The sequence below is a fragment of the Corella eumyota genome, chromosome 3 (assembly GCF_963082875.1).
Source record: "Corella eumyota chromosome 3, kaCorEumy4.1, whole genome shotgun sequence".
In the NCBI taxonomy this organism is placed as follows: Eukaryota; Metazoa; Chordata; class Ascidiacea; order Phlebobranchia; family Corellidae; genus Corella; species Corella eumyota.
In genome coordinates, this window is record NC_137492.1 from 18,295,061 (window position 1) to 18,316,351 (window position 21,291).

At 29.7% G+C, this 21,291-nt stretch overlaps 2 protein-coding genes across 3 annotated transcripts; both read left to right on the forward strand.

Moving 5' to 3' along the window:
• Positions 1-7,383: 7,383 nt before the first annotated feature.
• On the forward strand, positions 7,384-8,564 carry LOC145745998 (lactadherin-like). Its single transcript, XM_082564176.1, has 5 exons — positions 7,384-7,534; positions 7,664-7,702; positions 7,861-7,995; positions 8,103-8,275; positions 8,427-8,564. Exons 1-5 carry the CDS (start codon positions 7,384-7,386, stop codon positions 8,562-8,564), a joined length of 636 nt encoding a protein of 211 aa, XP_082420302.1.
• A 758-nt stretch (positions 8,565-9,322) lies between these two features.
• LOC145745365 (protein FAM184A-like) lies at positions 9,323-21,283 on the forward strand. 2 transcript variants are annotated; one of them, XM_082563421.1, is made up of 20 exons: positions 9,323-9,457; positions 9,996-10,153; positions 10,285-10,981; positions 11,170-11,305; positions 11,652-11,833; positions 11,938-12,114; positions 12,729-12,881; positions 13,441-13,601; positions 14,148-14,270; positions 14,524-14,674; positions 15,301-15,441; positions 16,503-16,606; positions 16,914-17,035; positions 17,611-17,759; positions 18,123-18,240; positions 18,526-18,718; positions 19,338-19,455; positions 19,980-20,084; positions 20,299-20,477; positions 21,058-21,283. In XM_082563421.1, exons 1-20 carry the CDS (start codon positions 9,326-9,328, stop codon positions 21,077-21,079), a joined length of 3,321 nt encoding a protein of 1,106 aa, XP_082419547.1. In that variant the 5' UTR covers positions 9,323-9,325; the 3' UTR covers positions 21,080-21,283. The 2 variants fall into 2 exon arrangements, with proteins under 2 accessions (XP_082419547.1, XP_082419548.1); XM_082563422.1 differs by lacking the exon at positions 21,058-21,283 and having other exon boundaries at positions 20,299-20,956.
• The last annotated feature ends 8 nt before the right edge of the window (positions 21,284-21,291 follow it).

Sequence of the window (21,291 nt, forward strand, 5' to 3'; positions counted from 1 at the left end):
AATTACTTTTATTGCTGTCCTGTTGCATTTTTGTGACTTTATCTCAAGATAACCAAATTTGTTTTAATGTGCAATTGAACCCAGGGGGTCATATGACTCAGGGGTCTAGTCCAGCACAAGGGAAAACAGGTAAGCAAGGTCCGATGGGCCTACCAGGTCCAAGGGGATTACCAGGAGCTAAAGGAAAATGTTCCTGCAATGAGAACTTTGCTGCCCAGTTACAACAAAGAATAAACAGTTTAGAAGGTAAATCATTATTTTGTAGGTTTAAATTTATTTTGTGCAGGAACGTATATAAAAGTTGTTGCTCGAAGTTATAGGTAATTAAGAAATATTTTTTTAGATAGACTAGAGGAATTTCAACACACCCATGTTGACAAAGGTATATATCCAAGTATTTGTTTATTAATATTTAGTTTTTAATTGACAAAATGTTTATTTAGTTAATTATTTACTAATGTATTATTATTTTTATTTTTTTATTTTTGTATTATTTTAAGTTACATACTGTGGTGTGGGGATGAAAAGTAGATCATGTATTAATTTAAGTTACATACTGTGGTGTGGGGATGAAAAGTAGATCAATTCCAGACAGTGCAATCACAGCTAGTTCAACCCATTCTAATCCTTATTTACCACACTATGGAAGATTAGACAATAGACCCAGGGATGGCCACCGAGGATGTTGGGCCTCTAAAAAAAGTAAGTTTTGTGTGCTTTTCAAATTTGATAAATTAAAAGGAAAAGTGTTTTATTTATAATTATTTTTGGTATAGTTACACTAAAAACAAAAATTTGCTTAAACCATTTAAATAGCGACCATTGGGCAATGGATTCAAGTTGATCTGGGTTCAGTTACTTTGTTAAGAGGAGTTGGAACCCAAGGTAGATATGATAAAAGAAACGGAGATCAATGGGTAAGAAGTTATAAAATTTCGTATGGAAATTCAACCAATGACCTTCAAGTTGTCCAGCAAGATGGAATCGATGTGGTAAGTTTGTTTAACTATCTCCCTTAGATGTACACTGGGTCCTATGTTATATTATCTAATATCTAACAATCTACTTATACCTAAGTTCCAATGTAGTTAAGTCACAGGGTTATTCTAAAATATTTATTTTTTCAGACATTTCCTGGTAACACTGACAGAGATAGTTATGTGTTTAACAACTTTCCTGAACTAATTTGGGCCAGATATGTTCGTTTGTTTCCACAAACATTTCTTAGACACATGAGTTTAAGAATGGAGTTGTTAACTTGCTAAATTACTGTATATGTGAATATTGAAAGTTGTAAATATAAATATTACAAAATTTAATATGAACACTTCCATTTTAAAATGTATATTAAGTTCTATATTAATAAGTTTTGTGTTTTCCAATATATCCACTGTTTTAAACCAATTGTGTACTGAGTTTGTTTTAAATTAAATATTGTCAATTGAAAGAAATAACTTAATTTCTTATCTGGTAATATGTATAAATTGTTTAATAAATTAGGTTTTTTCATATGCAACTTATTAATTTAAAATCAAGTCATGTTTTAGCCATGTTATAATTAATTCTTAAAGCATCATAAATTTTCGAAAGATTAATAACCTTTTGTTTCCGGAATATGTTTGGTTCGTGATATAAAATATTTTTTTGTCTGTAATTATTTCATTAAACCATGTGAGTTTGAAGAATAAAATATATCAAATTCTTAAACATGAGTTTAAAATTACTTTTTTTACTGTCCAGTTGCATTTTTGTGACTTTATCTCAAGACAACCAAATTTGTTTTAATGTACAATTGAATCCTGGGAGTCATATGACCGAAGGGCTTAGTCCAGCACAAGGAAAAACAGGTAAGCAGGGTCCGATAGGCCCGCCAGGTCCAAGGGGATTAACAGGAGCTAAAGGAAAATGTTCCTGCAATGAAGACTTTGCTGCCCAGTTGCAACAAAGAATAAACAGTTTAGAAGGTATGTTCTTTTTATCAGCGTGTAAATATATTTAAGAGTTTGTGGTAATTAGGACATATATTATATTTTTAGGAAGGTTGGATCAATTTCAACACACCCATGTTGACAAAGGTATATACTTTAAGATTTGTCAATTAATTTTTAGTTTTTAAAACCTGAGTTGTTTATTTAGTTATTTATTTACTGTGTTTTAATTAAAGTTACATACTGTGGTGTGGGGATGAAAAGTGGATTGATTCCAGACAGTGCAATTACAGCCAGTTCATTTCATTCTAGTCCTTTTTTACCACAATATGGAAGATTGGACAACAGACCTGAAAATGGCCATTTAGGTTGTTGGGTACCTGGACCATGTAAGTTTGTTAGATTTTTAAACTTAATAAATCAAAATAAAATGTGTTTTATGTTAACACTTAAAATTTTTATGCTATAAATATAAAAATTAAATTACTTAAACCAATAATATAGCCTCCATTGGGCAATGGATTCAAGTTGATCTGGGTTCAGTTACTTTATTAAGAGGAGTTGTAACTCAAGGAAGACAAAATTATGATCAATGGGTTATAAGTTATAAGATTTCTTATGGAAATTCAACTAGTGACTTCCAAGTTGTCCAGCAAAATGGAATCGATGTGGTAAGTTTGTTTAAATTGGACAAATTAGTAGTTTTAAATTTTCGTTAAATATGTATGACTGTCATTAGGTCTGTGGCCTATGTAGGGTAAATAAATTATTATGAAACATTTACAAAAATATATATTTAATTTGTAAAATTGTCGCCTACTGTATAACTACTAAAATTGCTAGGTTAATTTTTGATTTAAATATTTATTTTTTAGACATTTCCTGGTAACACCAACAGAGATAGTTATGTGTTTAATAACTTTCCTGAACCAATTTTGGCCAGATATGTTCGTTTGTTTCCACAAACTTTTCATAGTCACATGAGTTTAAGAATGGAGTTGTTAACATGCTAAATAACTTATTATGTAAATATCATAAAATGTAAAACTGAAATAAAAAGCAAAAGTAGGTTTTTTTTAAATATTAAAAATCCCATTTACTTATATACTATTAAGTAGTATGTTTTTCAATATAATTTTTGTGTAAAAACTAATATGTACAAAGTTTTTTTAAAATCAAATAATGTGATTATTTTTTTAAATATCCATAGTTAAAAAAAATTGTTATCATTTATTATTCTAAAAAATACCTTTTTATAAAATTGGTTATGTTAAATAAGAAGTTTAAAGTTATAATTAAAGTAATTAAAAATGTGATTTTTGGGTTAATTTGTCATCAATTTTGTTCTAATTTGATAATAATACATTTTGTAGGCATTTAAATGTGTTGTGATAACTACTACCCTGTGGTTATAATTTAACAGTAATATTTGTATAGCAATATAAATAATGAACATAACAACACACATAAATCATCATAATGTACTCAAACACAAACATTTCCCTTCCAAAAGATTAATAACTGTTTATTTCCGGAATGTGTTTTGGTTGTAATATAAGATATTTGTTTATCTTTTTCTTCTCATTTTAACTGCAAGTGTTTAAAAAGTAAGATCAAATAAATTCTTATACATGGGTTTAAAATTACTTTTATTGCTGTCCTGTTGCATTTTTGTGACTTTATCTCAAGATAACCAAATTTGTTTCAATGTGCAATTGAACCCAGGGGGTCATATGACCCAGGGGTCTAGTCCAGCACAAGGGAAAACAGGTAAGCAGGGTCCGAGGGGCCTACCAGGTCCAAGGGGATTAACAGGAGCTAAAGGAAAGTGTTCCTGCAATGAGGACTTTGCTGCCCAGTTGCAACAAAGAATAAACAGTTTGGAAGGTAAAACATTTTTAATAGGTAGCAAATATGTTTTTTGATAAAAATCAATTTTTAATATATTAATTACTTTTAAATATATATAAACTTGTTTTTATTTAGAGAGGCTTAATCGGTTTCATTTAATTGTTAACAGAGGTAAATGTTTCCTATTTATTTTTATTTTTTGTTATTTTCCCCTTACTTAATTTTAATTTTTTTTATATTTAGGGCAAAATTAAATATTTTTAAGCTGTTAATTAAAATTATATTTTTTAACTTTCAAAGTTACATACTGTGGTGTGGGGATGAAAAGTGGGTTGATTCCAGATAGTGCAATTACAGCCAGTTCATTTTATTCTAGTTCTTTTCTACCACATTATGGAAGATTGGACAATAGACCCAGGGATGGTCATCAAGGTTATTGGGCCTCTAAAAAAAGTAAGTTGGTATTTTTTTAAATTAATCATTTATCAAAAAGTAAATAAGTTGCTAAACTAAAAAAAAATTTTAAGATATTATTGGGCAGTGGATTCAAGTTGATCTTGGTTCAGTTACTTTGTTAAAAGGAGTTGTAACTCAAGGAAGACAAAATGCTGATCAATGGATAAGAAGTTATAAAATTTCTTATGGAAATTCAATGAGTGACTTTCAAGTTGTCCAACAAAATGGAATTGATGTGGTAAGTTTATTTAATTTAGGCATATTTTTAGTTGTATATATCTATTGGTTGTGTACATTTGTTACTTAGTATGTAGGCCTTGTAATTTAAATATGTTATTATGGAACATTCACAAATAAGTTTGTGAAATTATATTATATAACTACTAAAGCTGTTTAGGTTGACTTTTAATTTAAATATTTATTTTTTAGACATTTTCTGGTAACACTGACAGAGATAGTTATGTGGTTAACAACTTTCCTGGACCAATTTTGGCCAGATAAGTTCGTTTGTTTCCACAAACTTATCTCACTCACATGAGTTTAAGAATGGAGTTGTTAACATGCTGATTTATGTGATATATCCATAACAAAGGTTGTAAATATTCATTTATTTTCATATAAAATATTTATCATAAATTAAGTACTATAAACATTTTAATTTTTTCATTTAAAATTTAAAAAAATGACATCATTTAAAAACTTATAAATGTTAAAATTGATTAATGTAGTAATGATGTAATTATTCATTTTTGTTGTCACGTTTTTTGTTGTTTTATTGCCAAAAAATGAGGCTACATTTATTTTTCACTTTCGAAACCAAATTAATTGGTCTGGTTGTCAAAATTTGGAAATTTTAACGGAAATGTTAGTTGATTAATAAGTATCATTTTGAAGAACGAAAAAGGTTATTAATTGCATTTTCTGGAAAATCCAATTTTAATTCTGGCATTTTGTCATAATTTTGGATATAAAAAAACATTGTATTTAAACATGCTGTTTTGAGTCTATTTTTTAATAAATGAGTTTCTCGAATGCATACAAACTGCATTTATTTTTTTTCAGTGTAAACTAATACATAATAAAAATAACACCAGCAACAAATTATATGTTTATTAATTTTCTAAAAATAGCTATTAAAATGTAAAAAATTTCATAACGGTTATATCATATTTTAAAAACTTATTTGTTTTGTAATTTTTTAAAAAGCATAGTGTGATTTTGTTTTTGTATCATTGTTAAAAAAATTTCAAAAAATACCAGAACAATTATATTTTAAGTTGGGGGCGATAAAATGTGTATATAAGTCTTCTGTTTTGATCTTTTTGATCATTCTACCTTTAATTTTAAAAACAATTAATTTTATTATAATTGAACAATTTTTAAAAATGAGTTTAAAATTGTTTTTTGTACTGTCATGTCTCTATTATGTGACATTATCTGAGGAAAATCAAATTTGTTTCAATGTGCAACTTAACCCTCAAGATCATGCTACTAATCTAACAACAAGTGAGAAATGTTTATGTAAAGATGATATTGATCAGTTGCAACAAAAGTTTAACACTTTGGAAGGTGAATATTTTATTTAAAGATTTTTAAGATTATTGGCAAATCTAAAGATTTGTTTTAAATCTGCATTTTATTTTTAACTTATACCTTTTCCTTTAGATAGATTAGATCGTTTTGAACATACCCATGTTAACGATAGAGGTAATATCCAAAATTTTAGAGTGTTTTGTAACTCTTAAGCATTGTAAAATTTGCAGTCCTAATGATAACATTCATAAAAAAAATTTATTGTTTCATTTTTTAAGTTACATACTGTGGTGTGGGGATGAAAAGTAGATCAATTCCAGACAGTGCAATCACAGCCAGTTCATTTCATTCTATTCCTTTTTTACCGCAATACGAAAGATTGGACAATAGACCTGAAAATGGCCATTTTGGTTGTTGGGTACCTGGACTATGTAAGTTTGTTAGATTTTTAAACTTAATAAATCAAAGTAAAATGTGTTTTATGTTAACACTTAAAATTTTTATGCTATAAATATAAAAATTAAATTACTTAAACCAATAATATAGCCTCCATTGGGCAATGGATTCAAGTTGATCTGGGTTCAGTTACTTTGTTAAGAGGAGTTATAACCCAGGGTAGGTTTGATAAAAGAAACGGAGATCAATGGGTAAGAAGTTATAAAATTTCATATGGAAATTCAACCAATGACTTTCAAGTTATCCAGCAAGATGGAATCGATGTGGTAAGTTTGTTTAACTATCTCCCTTAAATGTACACTGGGTCCTATGTTATATTATCTAATATCTAACAATCTATTTATACTCGAGTTCAAATGTAGTTTAGTCACAGGGTTATTCTAAAATATTTATTTTTCCAGACATTTCCTGGTAACGCTGACAGAGATAGTTATGTGTTTAACAACTTTCCTGAACCAATTTTGGCCAGATATGTTCGTTTGTTTCCACAAACATTTCTTAGACACATGAGTTTAAGAATGGAGCTTTTAACTTGCTAATTATTAAAGCAGTTGATATTTAACATTAAATAATTCTTCTTTAAATCTATATATTTCAAATTAAGTTACAAGTAATTATACAATGCTTGTTGTCATCTGTCGTTTTATTAAAATACAACACAAAATTTTTAGAAAAAACTAATTTTAATAATGAAAATAAATACCATGAAACTGCTTTAGTATTTATTTTAATTAAACATTTATTTAAATAAAAAATCATAAATGAAAGAAACATATTTGTATATTTTTTGAATAACAAAAATGTTAATTAAAATCTAATTTAAATCTGGATGTCAAAAGCTAAAGAAAAAGATTAATGAATGCAGAAACATGAAACGAAAGTATTATAAAGGGACTGATTGTACTGTCTAGGTTCTAGTTGGTAAAATATTTAAAAAGTGATATATATTTTAGGTAGATATTGGTGTTGCATTATACCTAAAAAGATTTTAAGAAGATAGTTTTTAAAAAGGAACTGTTTTGTATTTGGTCAGATTTCAATTTTTATCATGAACAAAAACTTTTTAATTCTGAGTTGTTTATTTTATTCTGGTTTTTGTCAAGAAAATCAAGTATGTTTTAATGCAAGTCCTGATAGCCCAGCTTTTTTGGGGTCCGGGATGCAAGGAAGGCCAGGAAAGAGGGGGCCGAATGGCCTCCAAGGTCCCATAGGTTTGACTGGGCCACAGGGTACCAAGGGTGAACAAGGTTCATGTTCATGTGATACCAGTAATTTTGATGAGATAAAAAGAAGTATTGCAGATTTAAAAAGTATTTAATTTTTTTAATGAATAGTTATAAAATATACTGTTTTTAGAAAGTGAATATGTCATGATTATATAAGTTTAATGTTATACAGTTTTATTTATTTTAAACATAACATGTTTAACACTTTTTTAGAGAGACTAGATAGATATGAACATGTCCACAATGACAAAGGTAATAAAAATATCAATAAAAATTTATTGTAGCCTATGCATCACTTTATTTTGAATTTGTTAAGTAAGTGAAATAAAATTTAAATTTACGTAATTTTTGCTATTTTTTGGTGTAATTTAAAAATTTTTTTTAACTCTTTCTGAATCAATTCTTTAAAGTTAAACATTGTGGAGTTGGAATAAAAGATGGAAGAATTCTGAACAGAGCTTTTACTTCCAGTTCACACTATGCTGTTAAAGATTCCGCTCATTTTGGTAGGTTGGACAATCAGGCATGGTGGGCAGCAAGAACAGGTGAAAAATCTCTTTATAGCTTTTTCATAAAACCATTTAAAGTTATTTAAATGTCGAAAATTAGAGTGATTTAAATTTTAGTATAAAAAAAGGTGAATATTTTTTAGTAAGTTCAAGGGAATGGATACAAGTTGACCTTGGTGTCGCTACCATACTTAGGGGCATTGTAACCCAAGGATCAACTGATCATAGACAATATGTGACTAGTTACAAGATATTTTATGGACTGTCTTCAAGAAAGTTACAGCCTATTCAACAAAGCAGAGGGGATGCTGACTTGGTAATACTAATAGAACTTAGCCTAAGGAGTTTTAACACAGATGGCATATCAAACCATAGCTACTAAATTTAAGGGCTTATATATTAATAAAGATAACATTTTTAGTTTTACTTAAACCAACATATTTTAATAACTATACTTTCATTTGTAGGTTTTTAGAGGAAACACGGACAATCGTTCATACAAGTTTAACAGATTTCCTGAGCCCATTGTAGCACGATATGTTCGCCTTTATCCACAGACAGCATTTAGATTTATGAGTTTGCGGATGGAACTATTAACATGTTAACTGTACAAAAAATCTTGCACTTAAAAACAAAAACAGTGACAACCAAAACCAATTGCGATCATTTACATAAATTTTTATTTTTTCATATTTAGTTAAGGAAGTTGTCACATTATATTAGTAAAAAATACCCAGTAAATGTTATGTAATAATGTATTATTAAGGTTAAAAATTCACTATTTACTACTTAAAGAATGGAAAATGTACAGTTAAATTAAAGTTTACTATTTTTATGACAAGTGTGTATTAAAACTTACTTGAACTGTATTTAATAAAATGAAACGTAAAATGACTGGTAATTTTTATTTTTAACAATCTCCATGCTAAGTTAAATAAGATGCTTTATAAAAAATAATATATTAGTTTCAAAACAATACTTGTACAAAAAAATGTTTTTTTTAATCAACATTTTTATAATAAAAAGTCGCAAATTAATCAGAATTTATTTGGAAACACTTGGGTTTGTCTGGATGTATTTTTATTTTTGTATCCTAGGCAACAAATGTTATTTGCTAATTTTTGCTTATTCAAAACGCAATTACGATACATTTTGTTATTTTGTTGTATATAATAATAACATGTTTTATTTGACATTGTAAAAAATGTTTAGAACAGTTTTAAGTTATGGGTATAATACGTTATTGTGGTTTTCAATCGAGAATTTTAGAATTGTTTTTTTGAGATCGCTAATCGGACGATCTTTATTTAAATGATTTTTTTAAGTCCAAGCTGTTATTTTAAACTTGACAGGGTTAGGCCTAGGAATGGCGACAAGAAACATGTCTTGGCAACATTCTCAATTACCCAAAACTGGAATGCTGGGTGGTTATAACGGTGGCGGTGATGTTCAAGATATGCATCTGAAAATGTCAAAAAAGATTGCACAATTAACTAAGGTTAATTATTTATTGTTGGCCGCTTTTAACATAACATATTTTAATATAAATATTTAATGTAAAATTACATGTATAAGTTGTTGGTTGGTATTAAAACCTAGCTGCCAAGGGTGAAATATATATATCTTTTACAGCACTTCTGTGTTATATTAGAACAATACTAAAGTACAGGATGCGGTATAGTGCTGGTATGTTAACCGGTAGCTTGGTGTAGTGGTAAGAACACTTGCCACACCACACATGAGGTCATGGGTTCAATCCCCACTGCTCTCATGCTGTAGCGCCCTTGAGTAAGGTGCTATAAACGGTACGAACTCCAGCTGAACCAGCACTCAATCAGCAGCATAATTACTGGGCAAATATAATCTATAATATCCCAAACTGCCACAGGCAACTCGAGACTGGGTCGGAGTAACTTATGTTATTCTATGTCTAAGTCGCGCATTTGACTTTCCCACATCGAGGATAAAAATAAATACAAAAAAAAAATGTTAACAAAAATTTGTTAATTTTTTGCATAATCTAATTTTATACGCAGGTAATATACGCACTAAACACGAAAAATGATGAACATGAAGCTGCAATGTTGGCTTTACAAGATTCTCACGAGGAAGAATTGCAACAAATGCTGTCCGAGACTTCAGTTAAAATCCAACAATATCGGCTTAAGATAGGAAACGAATTAGATCTAAGAAGGTAAGAAAGTGTTGCTTAAAATAATTTTAATGCTTTAAGCGTAAAACAAAAACGCAGAAAATAGAAATGATCGTTCGTTTAGGTTTTTAAGTTATCATCAAATTTTAAACCATCATCTTTTACGTTTTTAGAAAAATACAAAATTTGGAGGAATGTGTACATGCACTTGAAAAGGAAAGAAAGGTGGCTCTTAATGAAATGGAATCCTACAAAAATATGATTGGAGAAATTGAAATAAACGACAAACGTAACCACGAAATGCAAATTCTTAGTATTAATCGCGAATTATTGGAAACAAAAGGTGCATTCGAGCAAAGGATAAATGATTTCGAAGTTGCAATATCGAATTTGGAAAGGGATAAACACAAGACTGTTGACTCCTTAAGCTTGGATTATCACTCTGTAATTGAGAAGTTAAAAACAGATTTGGAAAAAACTAAACAAAACCATGTCGAAGAAAAAGATGAAATTTTAAACTCGCACTCGAAAACTGTGATAGAGTTTAACAACGAAATAGAAAATTTGAAGCAAGAGTTAAGAAAAAATATGGAAGATGCTGATAGTAAAATGGAGAAGGCAAAAGCTTTTTACGAGCGTGAGCTTTTAGCTATGAAAGCAAGCAGCTTAACGGATGATGAGCTTACTGCTAGGTGGCAGGAAAGAGAGAATCAAATCCGACAAGAGACTGGCCGCTTAGAAATTTCTCTTAAAAATAAAATCAAGGAACTGACCAATGAAATCGCAATTCAAAATGAAGAGAACTCGAGCCTGAAGAAGAAACTTATCCAAGCTGAGGCACAAACTAACAGCACCGTGGATCATGTAAAGGTAACCTTTTTTTTACTTAAACTAAATTGTTGTACTTTTTTTAGACTCAAAATATGGGTTAGAATAGAATTTTTATTCAAATTTGATAATGCACCTGTTTTTTACTCAATTTGGAATTCGAGCGATTGCCATTTTTGTTTTAAATCAGTCTAAGGTAAAGTAAATTGATTTTGTAATTTGTTTTAAAGGATTTGCGAGATCAGTTAAGTAAATTGCATCAAGAGTTTAATGCCGCCACAGAAAAGGTGACATTTTTAGAGGAAGAACTTACAACAAGTAGGGCAAGACTTGAATCACAATCAAATGATATTATTAGAAAATCAAGTAAGATAGGATATTTATTTTATTTTATTTTTTTTATAAATTTTGTTAGGTTGTTTTTTAAAAAGGCTACTTTATTGACAATTCACTGATCTCATGCTGTAGCACCCTTGAGTAAGGCGCTATAAACGGTATGAACTCCTGCTGAGCCAGCACTTAATCAGCAGTATAATTAATGTGCATTTATAATCTATAATATTCCAAACTGCCACAGGCAACTCGAGACTGGGTCGGAGTAACTGATGTTACTCTATGTTTAAGTCGCACATTCGACTTTCCCACATCGAGGATAAAGATATATACAAAAAAAAAAGAAAAGTGGGACACTTAAATATTGGTGTTACTTTAGGTATTATTGGAACTCTTGAAGCAATTAAGTTAACTCAAGATGAAAGTATTCTTGGGCTTGAAACTCAACTCAAGGAATTGAAGAAAAGATACAACGATCTAGAGTCGGAGCGCCACAACTTGAAGACCAACCAAGCTGAGGAGACCAACGTGCTCTTTGAACAACTTAAAACAATGGAAAAAGTATTTCAAAAAATTGTAATATTTTTGTTAGTTAAAAATACTTTTTGTGTTTTTAGTTCAGATTTTTTAATTTTCAAATGTCATAAATTTTGGTGCCTGTTTAGAAACTTTCCACTGCTCTCAGTGAACGAACCGATCTTCAAAAAAAATTTAAATTGGAACTGGAAGAAACTAGAATGAATCATGAGGAAGAATTCGAAAATCTGAGGCAGCAATTTGAGAAAGAGGCAGCTTCAATGGACAAGAGTTATCAGGCGGAAATAACACTCATGAAAAGCGAAGTAAAAAAAAATTTTTACAACAAAATAGATGTTTTAATATAGTAACTAAATTTAATTTGCGCGAATTAGGTTAAACTAAGTTTTATTTATAATCCTATTTATTTTTAAATATTTATCAATTGATATTTTTCTATTTTTTAATACATTTTTGCTAAAAGGCACACAAATAAAAGCAAAGGCCTATTTAAAACATGTTAGGGGTCGTACAAGACCTAACACTCTATTGTTTAAAACCACTTTATAATAAACAGCACTGTAAAACCCTTTTTTTGTATATATCTTTATCCTTGATGTGGGAAAGTCGAATACGCGACTTAAACATAGAGTAACATCAGTTACTCCGACCCAGTCTCGAGTTGCCAGTGGCAGTTTGGGATATTATAGACTATAATTGCCCGATAATTATACTGCTGATTAGGTGCTAGCTTAGCAGGAGTTCATACCGTTTATAGCGCCTTACTGAAGGGCGCTACAGCATGAGATCAGTGGGAATTGAACCCATGACCTCATGTGTGGTGTAGCAAGTGTTCTTACCACTACACCAAGCTGCCGGTTTTTTAATTTAATTTGAATTTAATTTTTCATTAACAATTTTTAATTACATATATTTTTAGGCGAATGAAGAGTTAGAAAAGCAAAGAAATGTCCAGAAAGAAACTCATGAGCTTCAAACGAGAAAGTTTTTAGACGATAAACAAGTTGAATTGTCACTTTTAAATGACCAGATAAAAGGGCATGAGAATAACTTACGCTTATCGCAAAATGAGGTAAATTAAAATTTATCGTGTAATTAATATTATTTTTTTATATTTATTAACTCTCAATGTTTGAAGCCTGATTTCTCTATCTAAACATAAAGTAGCATTTGTTACCCTGGCCCAGTATCAAGTTGAGTTTGGCAGTTTAGAATATTATAGGTTATAATTGCCCAATAATTTACAGCATGTAAGCAATGGAAATGGAACCCAGAACCTCATGTAGTATTTAAATACCGGCAGCGTGGTGTAGTGGTAAAAACACTTGCTACACCACACACGGGGTCGTGGGTTCAATCCCCACTGCTCTCATGCTGTAGCGCCCTTGAGTAAGGCGCTATAAACAGTATGAACTCCTGCTAAGCCAGCACTTAATCAGCAGCATAATTATCGGGCAATTGTAATCAATAATATCCCAAACTGCCACAGGCAACTTAAGACTGGATCAGAGTAACTGATGTTACTCTATGTTTAAGTCGCGCATTCGGCTTTCCCACATCGAGGATAAAGATATATACAAAAAAAAATTAATAAATAAAAAAGTTAACTAACATGCCTATTTAACTTTTAGGTGAAAAGATTAGTTGAAGTTATAGAACAACATGAAGGGGGGTTGGGTGATGCTGATGTGAGAATTAATGGTTTACAATCAAGAATTCGAGAACTTGAAACTGAATTAAAGAACTCTGACACCTGGAAAACTGAAATGAAAACATTACAACAACAACTGAGGTAAAAATTTTGAAAAATTTAATTTAAAAAATAGTAAAGTTACGTATTATCGTCATTATCGAAATAATACTGATTAGAATCTAGCTATTTTTGTTTTATATAAAACCATAAATTTTATTTTTTTGTATATATACATTTATCCTTGGTGTGAGAAAATCGAATGCGCGACTTAAACATAAAGTAATATCAGTTACTCCGACCCAGTCTCGAGTTGCCTGTGGAAGTTTGGGATATTATATATTATAATTGCCCAGTAATTATACTGCTGATTAAGTGCTGGCTCAGCAGGAGGCCATACCGTTTATAGCGCCTTACTCAAGGGCACTACAGCATGAGATCAGTGGCAATTGAACCCATGACTCCATGTGTGGTGTAGCAAGTGTTCTTACCACTACACCATGCTGCCGTTAAAAAATTCATTATTGGTTTGTTAATGGGCTTTTTGTTTTATATAAAACTATAAATTTATCGATAGTTTGTTAATGAGCCTACTAAAACACACATCTCAGTAACCCTTTGATTTCTATGTTTAAACTGTCTTTTTAGGTCTGAAATAAAGCAGCAAGCTTATAACCATGAAGATAAAGTAAGGGGTTTGTTAAGAGATCATCAATCTGAATTGGATAAAAATAAATTGGAAATTGAAGGAAAGTGGGAAGATATATCAAGGTAAAAGTTGTTTAATGACAGTAAGGTAATTTATTGCTACTCATGTATAGAATTAAATATTTTAGAGTGTATGTTATGCTAAAAACAATTTTTTTTTCTTTTTTTTGAGGTTTTTATTTTTTTGCAATCTTTCAAAGATACATAAGTCAATATGGTTTTGATTTTAAATGTATTGTCATTTATTTTTATTAAAATACACGAACAGGATTTTAATTTTATATTAAAACAAAAACTTTGTTCTTACTGTTTTTAGAACAATGTTAACGGAACAACAAACTCGATTGAATTCCCAATTTGAGGATGAAAAACGAAAAGCGATCGGTGAAGTTGAGGTATTAAAAGACAGAGAAATGGAAGCTGAAAAAGGTGGTTGGGAAAGTCAAATTAAACAACTATCTCTACAGGTATTGATATCTTTTTTATTAAAAATTCCACAAAACATAGGTTAAAAATTATTACAAATTTTGCGTGGTAATGAAATTGACATAATTTTTTTTAACATAAGGCCAATACTTGCGAAATGTTAGCCAAAAATTATTAAAAATTTTAAGACCATTACATTTAAATAGCTGATTTGTTTAAAGAATGTCTAATATTTTAATCCTTTTAATCACAAATTTAATACACCATTGGCTATGTTTTTTGTATAAACAAATGTGTAGATTAAGTTATTAGGCTTAAAGTTTGTTTTATGTTATACAATTTGTTGTTAACTTTCATTTTTTAATTAGTCTTAAGTGATTAATGTTATATGTTAATCATCACCTAAGGGCCTTTTAATACATGAATACATTTGGGAATTTAATATACACAAATTTGTATAAAATAATTTTTACAATAATTTATAAATCATCGAAATATAATAAAGCTTCTAATTAAAAAACTGCCATTTGTGATGTAGGCTTCATATTATGTATGACAATTAAAATGTAGCTTATAAGCAATCTTATTTAAAATGGTCTCAACCGGCAAGTTTTATTGTTTTTACACAAAATCAACCTAAATACTGAAAACTTTGTTGTTGGAACAGATGACCGAAATGCGAAGGTTGTTTGAGCGTGAGAGTGAAGACTTGAAGCGGCAAAATGAAGACCTTCGAGGTGAAATGACGGAAAACGAAAGAAAACTAAGAAATGAATCGATACAATCGGCATCAGAGTATTCAGAAAAGGTATGAAGTAATAAAAAGCATGCAAAAAAGTTTTTTTTAGTGAATCCTTTTCTGATCGTATATCTACTGAGAATTACGGTCTTCTAACAGAGAAGTAGCATTTTCAGGGGTCACAGGGTCAAGGGTGCATTTTAAAAGGGGCTATAATTAACTTTTAGTTTAAAAAATTTTAATTATATTTTTAGACCTAATTTTTTTGGGGGCTACTGTTTAGTAATAAATCTCAATATTTTTTGTTTAAATGCATTTTATAATATTACCCATAAATAATCAGTGGCTAATAACCTTTAAAGTGCACTTCAAATTTCCTTTAACAATGCTTTTATTTCTCTTATATCTCTAACCAAGTGTTTTGTTGGTTCAAAGTTTTTACCACTTGTATACGAAGTGGAAGAGTGGAAGCACTTGAAATGTTTTTGTATTTGTAATAACAAAACTTTAATTGTGCGTAAACAATAAAAAAATTTAGTAAGAATTATTTTTATAACTATCAATTTCAATATTTAAAGTTTTTTTTTTTTTTGTATATATCCTTATCCTTGATGTGGAAAAGTTGAATGCGCGACTTAAACATAGAGTAACATCAGTTACTCCGACCCAGTCTCGAGTTGCCTGTGGCAGTTTGGGATATTATAGAATATATTTGCCTAGTTATTATGCTGCTGATTAAGTGCTGGCTCAGCAGGAGTCCATACCGTTTATAGCGCCTTACTCAAGGGCGCTACAGCATGAGATCAGTGGGGATTGAACCCAAGACCTCATGTGTGGTGTAGCAAGTGTTCTAACCACTACACCACGCTGCCGGTCAGTTTATTTTGTATGTTAGTGTTTTTATTCAGTTGAATAATCATCCAAAAAAATTGCATCTTCTGTATATTTTTTTAACATTTTGTAACCATTTGTTATCAGTTTTACGTAATTATACAATTTCAAACAAAATGTTTAATAAATTAGCAGTAGAAAATTTTAAAAAAAAGTTTTTTTCTAAAGTTAAACTTTTTCGCAACTTTTTTTCTGAATTTTTTTCCAACTTTTTTATTTATTTAATTTTTTTTTTTTAGATTGAACGGTTGGTTGAAACTCATTCAATGTCACTGGCAAATCTTAAACAAAAGCACGACGACGATTTGAAGAACAAAGAAATGTTTTTAAACTCACAGCACAGGTAGTTTGATATTCAATGCAACACATTCAACTCATTGTAATCATGTGAACCAGAAATATGTTAAAGTATTATTAACTTTAAGTGTTATGTACATAAAAATAATAATTTAAACTTCAATGTTCTTTGTTTTAACTCATTTTTGGCTGTTTTAAAAATTAATTATTTTTTGTTTAAATATATAGTCTATAAACAACCATGTCTGCTTTTTAAAAATGTATCTACTAGATTTTTTTAAGATAATTTATGTGAACAATCATTTTTTAAATATCTTCGAAATTATAATTAAAAACCATTTACCTGCTTTTAGAGAAGAGCTTCATTCAAATATAAGAGCTCAACAAATTGCAATTGAAAGTCTAAAGCAAGTTTTACAAAAAGAGAAGGCCGTAGAATTACAAAGAAGAGAAGATGAATACCAACAAGATTTAGGTAAAATCAAACAATTTTTTTAAATGTTTTGATTTTCTTTCAATTTAGATCTTTGTACTTCATTTTAGTGTTTATTTTTTTAAATAAAAAGGCCAACTTAAATGCTTTGTAGTAGATAAAAAAAACACTTGGATTTAATAAATACCGGCAGCATGGTGTAGTGGTAAGAACACTTGCTACACCACACATGAGGTCCTAGGTTCAATCTCCACTGATCTTATGCTGTAGCGTTCTCGAGTAAGGCGCTATAAACGGTATGAACTTCTGCTGAGCCAGCACTTAATCAGCAGTATAATTATCAGGCAATTATAACCTATAATATCCCAAATTGCCACAGGCAACTCGAGACTGGGACGGAGTAACTGATGTTACTCTATGTTTAGGTCGCTCATTCGACTTTCCCACATCGAGGATAAAGATATATACAAAAAAAATAAAAGTATGAGTTTAATCCTAAAAAAAAAATTAAGTTCTTTTAACATTAAGGATAAAAATATACAAAAATTGTCTTTAAACTCATAAAATAATTTGCATATAGTTTCTGATAAAAATAAAATTAATTTTCTATTTTTTAGACGAACTGAAAAGCGAACTTTTAAACCAATACTCTTCTAACATGGATGATGTTAAACGTCAGTTTGAAGGGCAACTATTCACTGCAAATAATCAGATGGAGCAGCTAAAAGAGTCTTCACTGCAAAATGAAGAAAAAATAAACAATAAGGTAAGTTTTATGTGGTACATATTCTATTTTATAGTTTTTTTTTTTTATCAAAAAGGCTGGGTTCCCAGTTTAAACATAGAGTTAGGTTTGTTACCCAGACCCAGTTCTAAGTTGACTTTGGCAATTTGTCCAATCATTAATTTGCTGGTTTGCAATTTGTTTATTGGATATTTATAGAGTTATAGCGCTTAACTTTATGACACTACAGCATTTAGCAATTGAGATCAAACCCAGGACTTTATGTTGTAAAATCAGTTTATTAAAAGCTCACGATATACCATTTGTTATACTGTTATTGATATTATTAACATTGACCAAAGGTTATTTTTTTCTAAAATAAAATATAAACCCTTTTTGATTTAGTTGAATGAACTAGAAAGCGAGTTAAGGTATGCTGTATCCGATTTGAACAAAAAACAGGACAAAATTACTCTACAAAATGAACAGCTTGAAACTGTTAATCAAGAATTAGATGCTAAAGGTTAATATTAATTATAGATTACAAATCTGTTACTTTTGCTTGGCGATGGTTGGATGTTTTGTTTTTGATACTAATAAATTTTCTTAGAAAGTTATGTGTTATACGCAGATTAAAAAAATTGAGCTATAGTTGATTATTAAAAAAAGTACAACAAAACTCACTGAATATCTAAATAAATTTTGCTTTCATTGTAGAAAAATTAAAGTATTTAACATTTTAACTTATATTTACTTTAGTTGAATGAACTTTAAAAATAAAAAATAAATATTTCCTCTTTCTTTAAAGGTAAAGAGATCCTTAAGGTCCGGAGTGAGATGAACACTGAGATGAGAAGAAGAGAGGAGGATCTTAGGAGGAGGTATCAGAGTGAGCAGGATCGCTACGAGGCTGAGAGCATAAGACACAAACAAGTTATCGTGAACGAATTCAACCGAGCAACTGATGCTTTAAAAGATAAAGTATCAGCTTTGCATATCAGGTATTTGATTTTTTACATATATGTGTAATAGAGCTTAGTAGCAATGTAGATATATGTGCATGTCAATTTATAGGCTTGCGAGATAAACAAAACTGCTGTTAGTCATGTGCTGGTAAATTTTAGCGAGCAAAAAAGTAAATTTTAGCGAGCTTTGGTTGCGAGTTGCAATTGCATTACAATAGTTAATATACTGACCGTAGGGCAGGCTATTAACTATATACACCGGCAGCGTGGTGTAGTGGTAAGAACACTTGCTACACCACACATGAGGTCGTGGGTTCAATCCCCAATACTTTCATGCTGTAGCACCCTTAAGTAAGTCGCTATAAATGGTATGAACTCCTGCTGAGCCAGCACTTAATCAGCAGTATAATTATCGGGCAATTATAATCTATAATATCATGAACTGCCACAGGCAACTCGAGACTGGGTAAGGGGAACTGATGTTACTCTATGTTTAAGTTGCACATTCGACTTTCCCACATCAAGGATAAAAATATTTACAAAAAAAAAATGTTTTATGTTATTTATTTTTTAAAAGAAGAATGTTTTGAACAGCAAATGTAGCAACAAAAAATTAAAAATTATTATAAGTATAACTTGACTTGTTTTAATTTAGTTTAAAGGAAGCTGAAGAAAATTACCTTCGACGAGACAGCAGACCCGAGGATCTGGATACGATCCAACAACTAAAGAGAATGGTCCACGACAAAGAAGAACAAAATGAACGACTTATGGTATGTACCTTTCCTCTGAAAAACTAATAAAAACAATTAAAAAATTTAAAGAAAAATTATAAAAAAAATAAATGAAATTCACTCTTTAACTTAGAATTAGAATCTGGTTAATAAATTTTTTTTTTTTTGTATATATCTTTATCCTCGATGTGGAAAAGTCGAATGCGTGACTTAAACATAGAGTAACATCAGTTACTCCGACTCAGTCTCGAGTTGCCTGTGGCAGTTTGGAATATTATAGATTATAATTGCCCGATAATTATGCTGCTGAGTAAGTGCTGGCTCAACAGAAGTTTGTACCATTTATAGTGCTTTACTCAAGGTGCTACAGCATGAGCTCAGTGGGGATTGAACCCACGACTTCATGTGTGGTGTAGCAAGTGTTCTTACCACTATGCCACGCTGCCGGTCAAATGTAAATACTTAGTAAAATAAACACTGTTTTATTTTAGCTGTTTTATTATGGTAAAATAATTAAATTTTTTATATCGGTTTTGAATTATTCTAAATTATTGTCTTTATAGGATGAAAAGAAATATTATCACATGGAGCTGGTGAATCGTGAAACTAATTTCAACAAAGTTTTTAATGCAGCACCCAACATTGGAGTAATGAACCCGCTACAAAAGGTTTATTTATTACATTTTTAAATCTGTTTTTAAATAGAAAAGGAATAATACAATAAAGTTTCTCAATTGTTTTAAAAGTTTTAAAAAGGATTGTATCGTGTTTTTATTAATTTTTGTAGGGGTTTTTGGAGGAAACTAACTTAATCTTATTAATTGTAAACTTTGCATAGGTATTTCTTTGTACTGATTATTAACAACATTTTTTTTAATGCAGAAACGCAAGACAAATACTGTCCCTTCTCGTTTTTCTTCCCAATTTGTAAGCGTTCCTAACCTCAGCACCATTGAGTCAGCTATGACCGCTTCAAACCGGTTAGATCCACTTATTTCCAACTCAAACAACAACAAACCTATGCAGCCCACACCCCCGCCACATCCAAAAAAGTTTATGAGGTAGGCCTTTTAAAAGGCATGCTTTTTCACGGTGTGGCATTATGCCCTTTATTTAACTTACAATATTTTTTTTTTACCTTTTTTTATTAAATTCTACCTTTTTTATCAAACTAATCGTTTGTGCTTTCTTCTTCCATCACTCTTCAAAGCATGGATTTATTAATAAACACTGTGAAGTCTGGTTTTACATGGCATAAAGTTGTGTATTGTGCCTTGATAGTTTATGTATGTTGCCACAAATAGTTTCTACAATAAAATTAATAAATACTCAAATTTCTGTGATGTTTTTTTGCAAGATTCGAAAAAAAACATGAAGAGATTATTTATGCTTCTAGCATTTCATGCAAGCATGTGGAATTGCAAGTAAATTACTAAACAAATTACTAATCATTTAATTATATTAATATTACCTAAAACCTATTTAAAAATCAAAATCTTGTGCAAATATCAATTAAAAAATATCTTGTAAAATAGGTAGGCATGGCTTTAAAAACTATTTTATAATTTTTGGTATAAACAATTATAATAAAGGAAAAAAAAACTTTATCTAAATTATAAATAATTTTTCTACGTACTACAGAAGCTTAAGTTGTGCAGATTAGAAAATTTAAAAGTGGAAAGTCAACAAGAAAAATTGCATATGTGTGTTGTTTATATCTTCATTTTTAATTTAAAAAATATATATATTATCATGTTTTCTTATCTTTTAAAATCTTTAATAAATGTTTTAAATTCATAAATAACTTAAATTAATATTTTGTGTGTTTTGTATACAAAAAAATTAATAAAATATAAAAATAATATGATTTAAATG

Bases quoted from the DNA above. Each gene is read 5' to 3' on its own strand.
- LOC145745998 (XM_082564176.1), top strand. From the start codon at position 7,384: ATGCAAGGAAGGCCAGGAAAGAGGGGGCCGAATGGCCTCCAAGGTCCC. The intron at 7,535-7,663 runs GTATTTAATTTT...ACACTTTTTTAG, and splicing joins AAGTATTGCAGATTTAAAAA to AGAGACTAGATAGATATGAA. The intron at 7,996-8,102 runs GTGAAAAATCTC...AATATTTTTTAG, and splicing joins ATGGTGGGCAGCAAGAACAG to TAAGTTCAAGGGAATGGATA.
- LOC145745365 (XM_082563421.1), top strand. From the start codon at position 9,326: ATGGCGACAAGAAACATGTCTTGGCAACATTCTCAATTACCCAAAACT. The intron at 17,036-17,610 runs GTAAAATCAAAC...TCTATTTTTTAG, and splicing joins TGAATACCAACAAGATTTAG to ACGAACTGAAAAGCGAACTT. The intron at 20,085-20,298 runs GTTTATTTATTA...TTTTTAATGCAG, and splicing joins TAATGAACCCGCTACAAAAG to AAACGCAAGACAAATACTGT.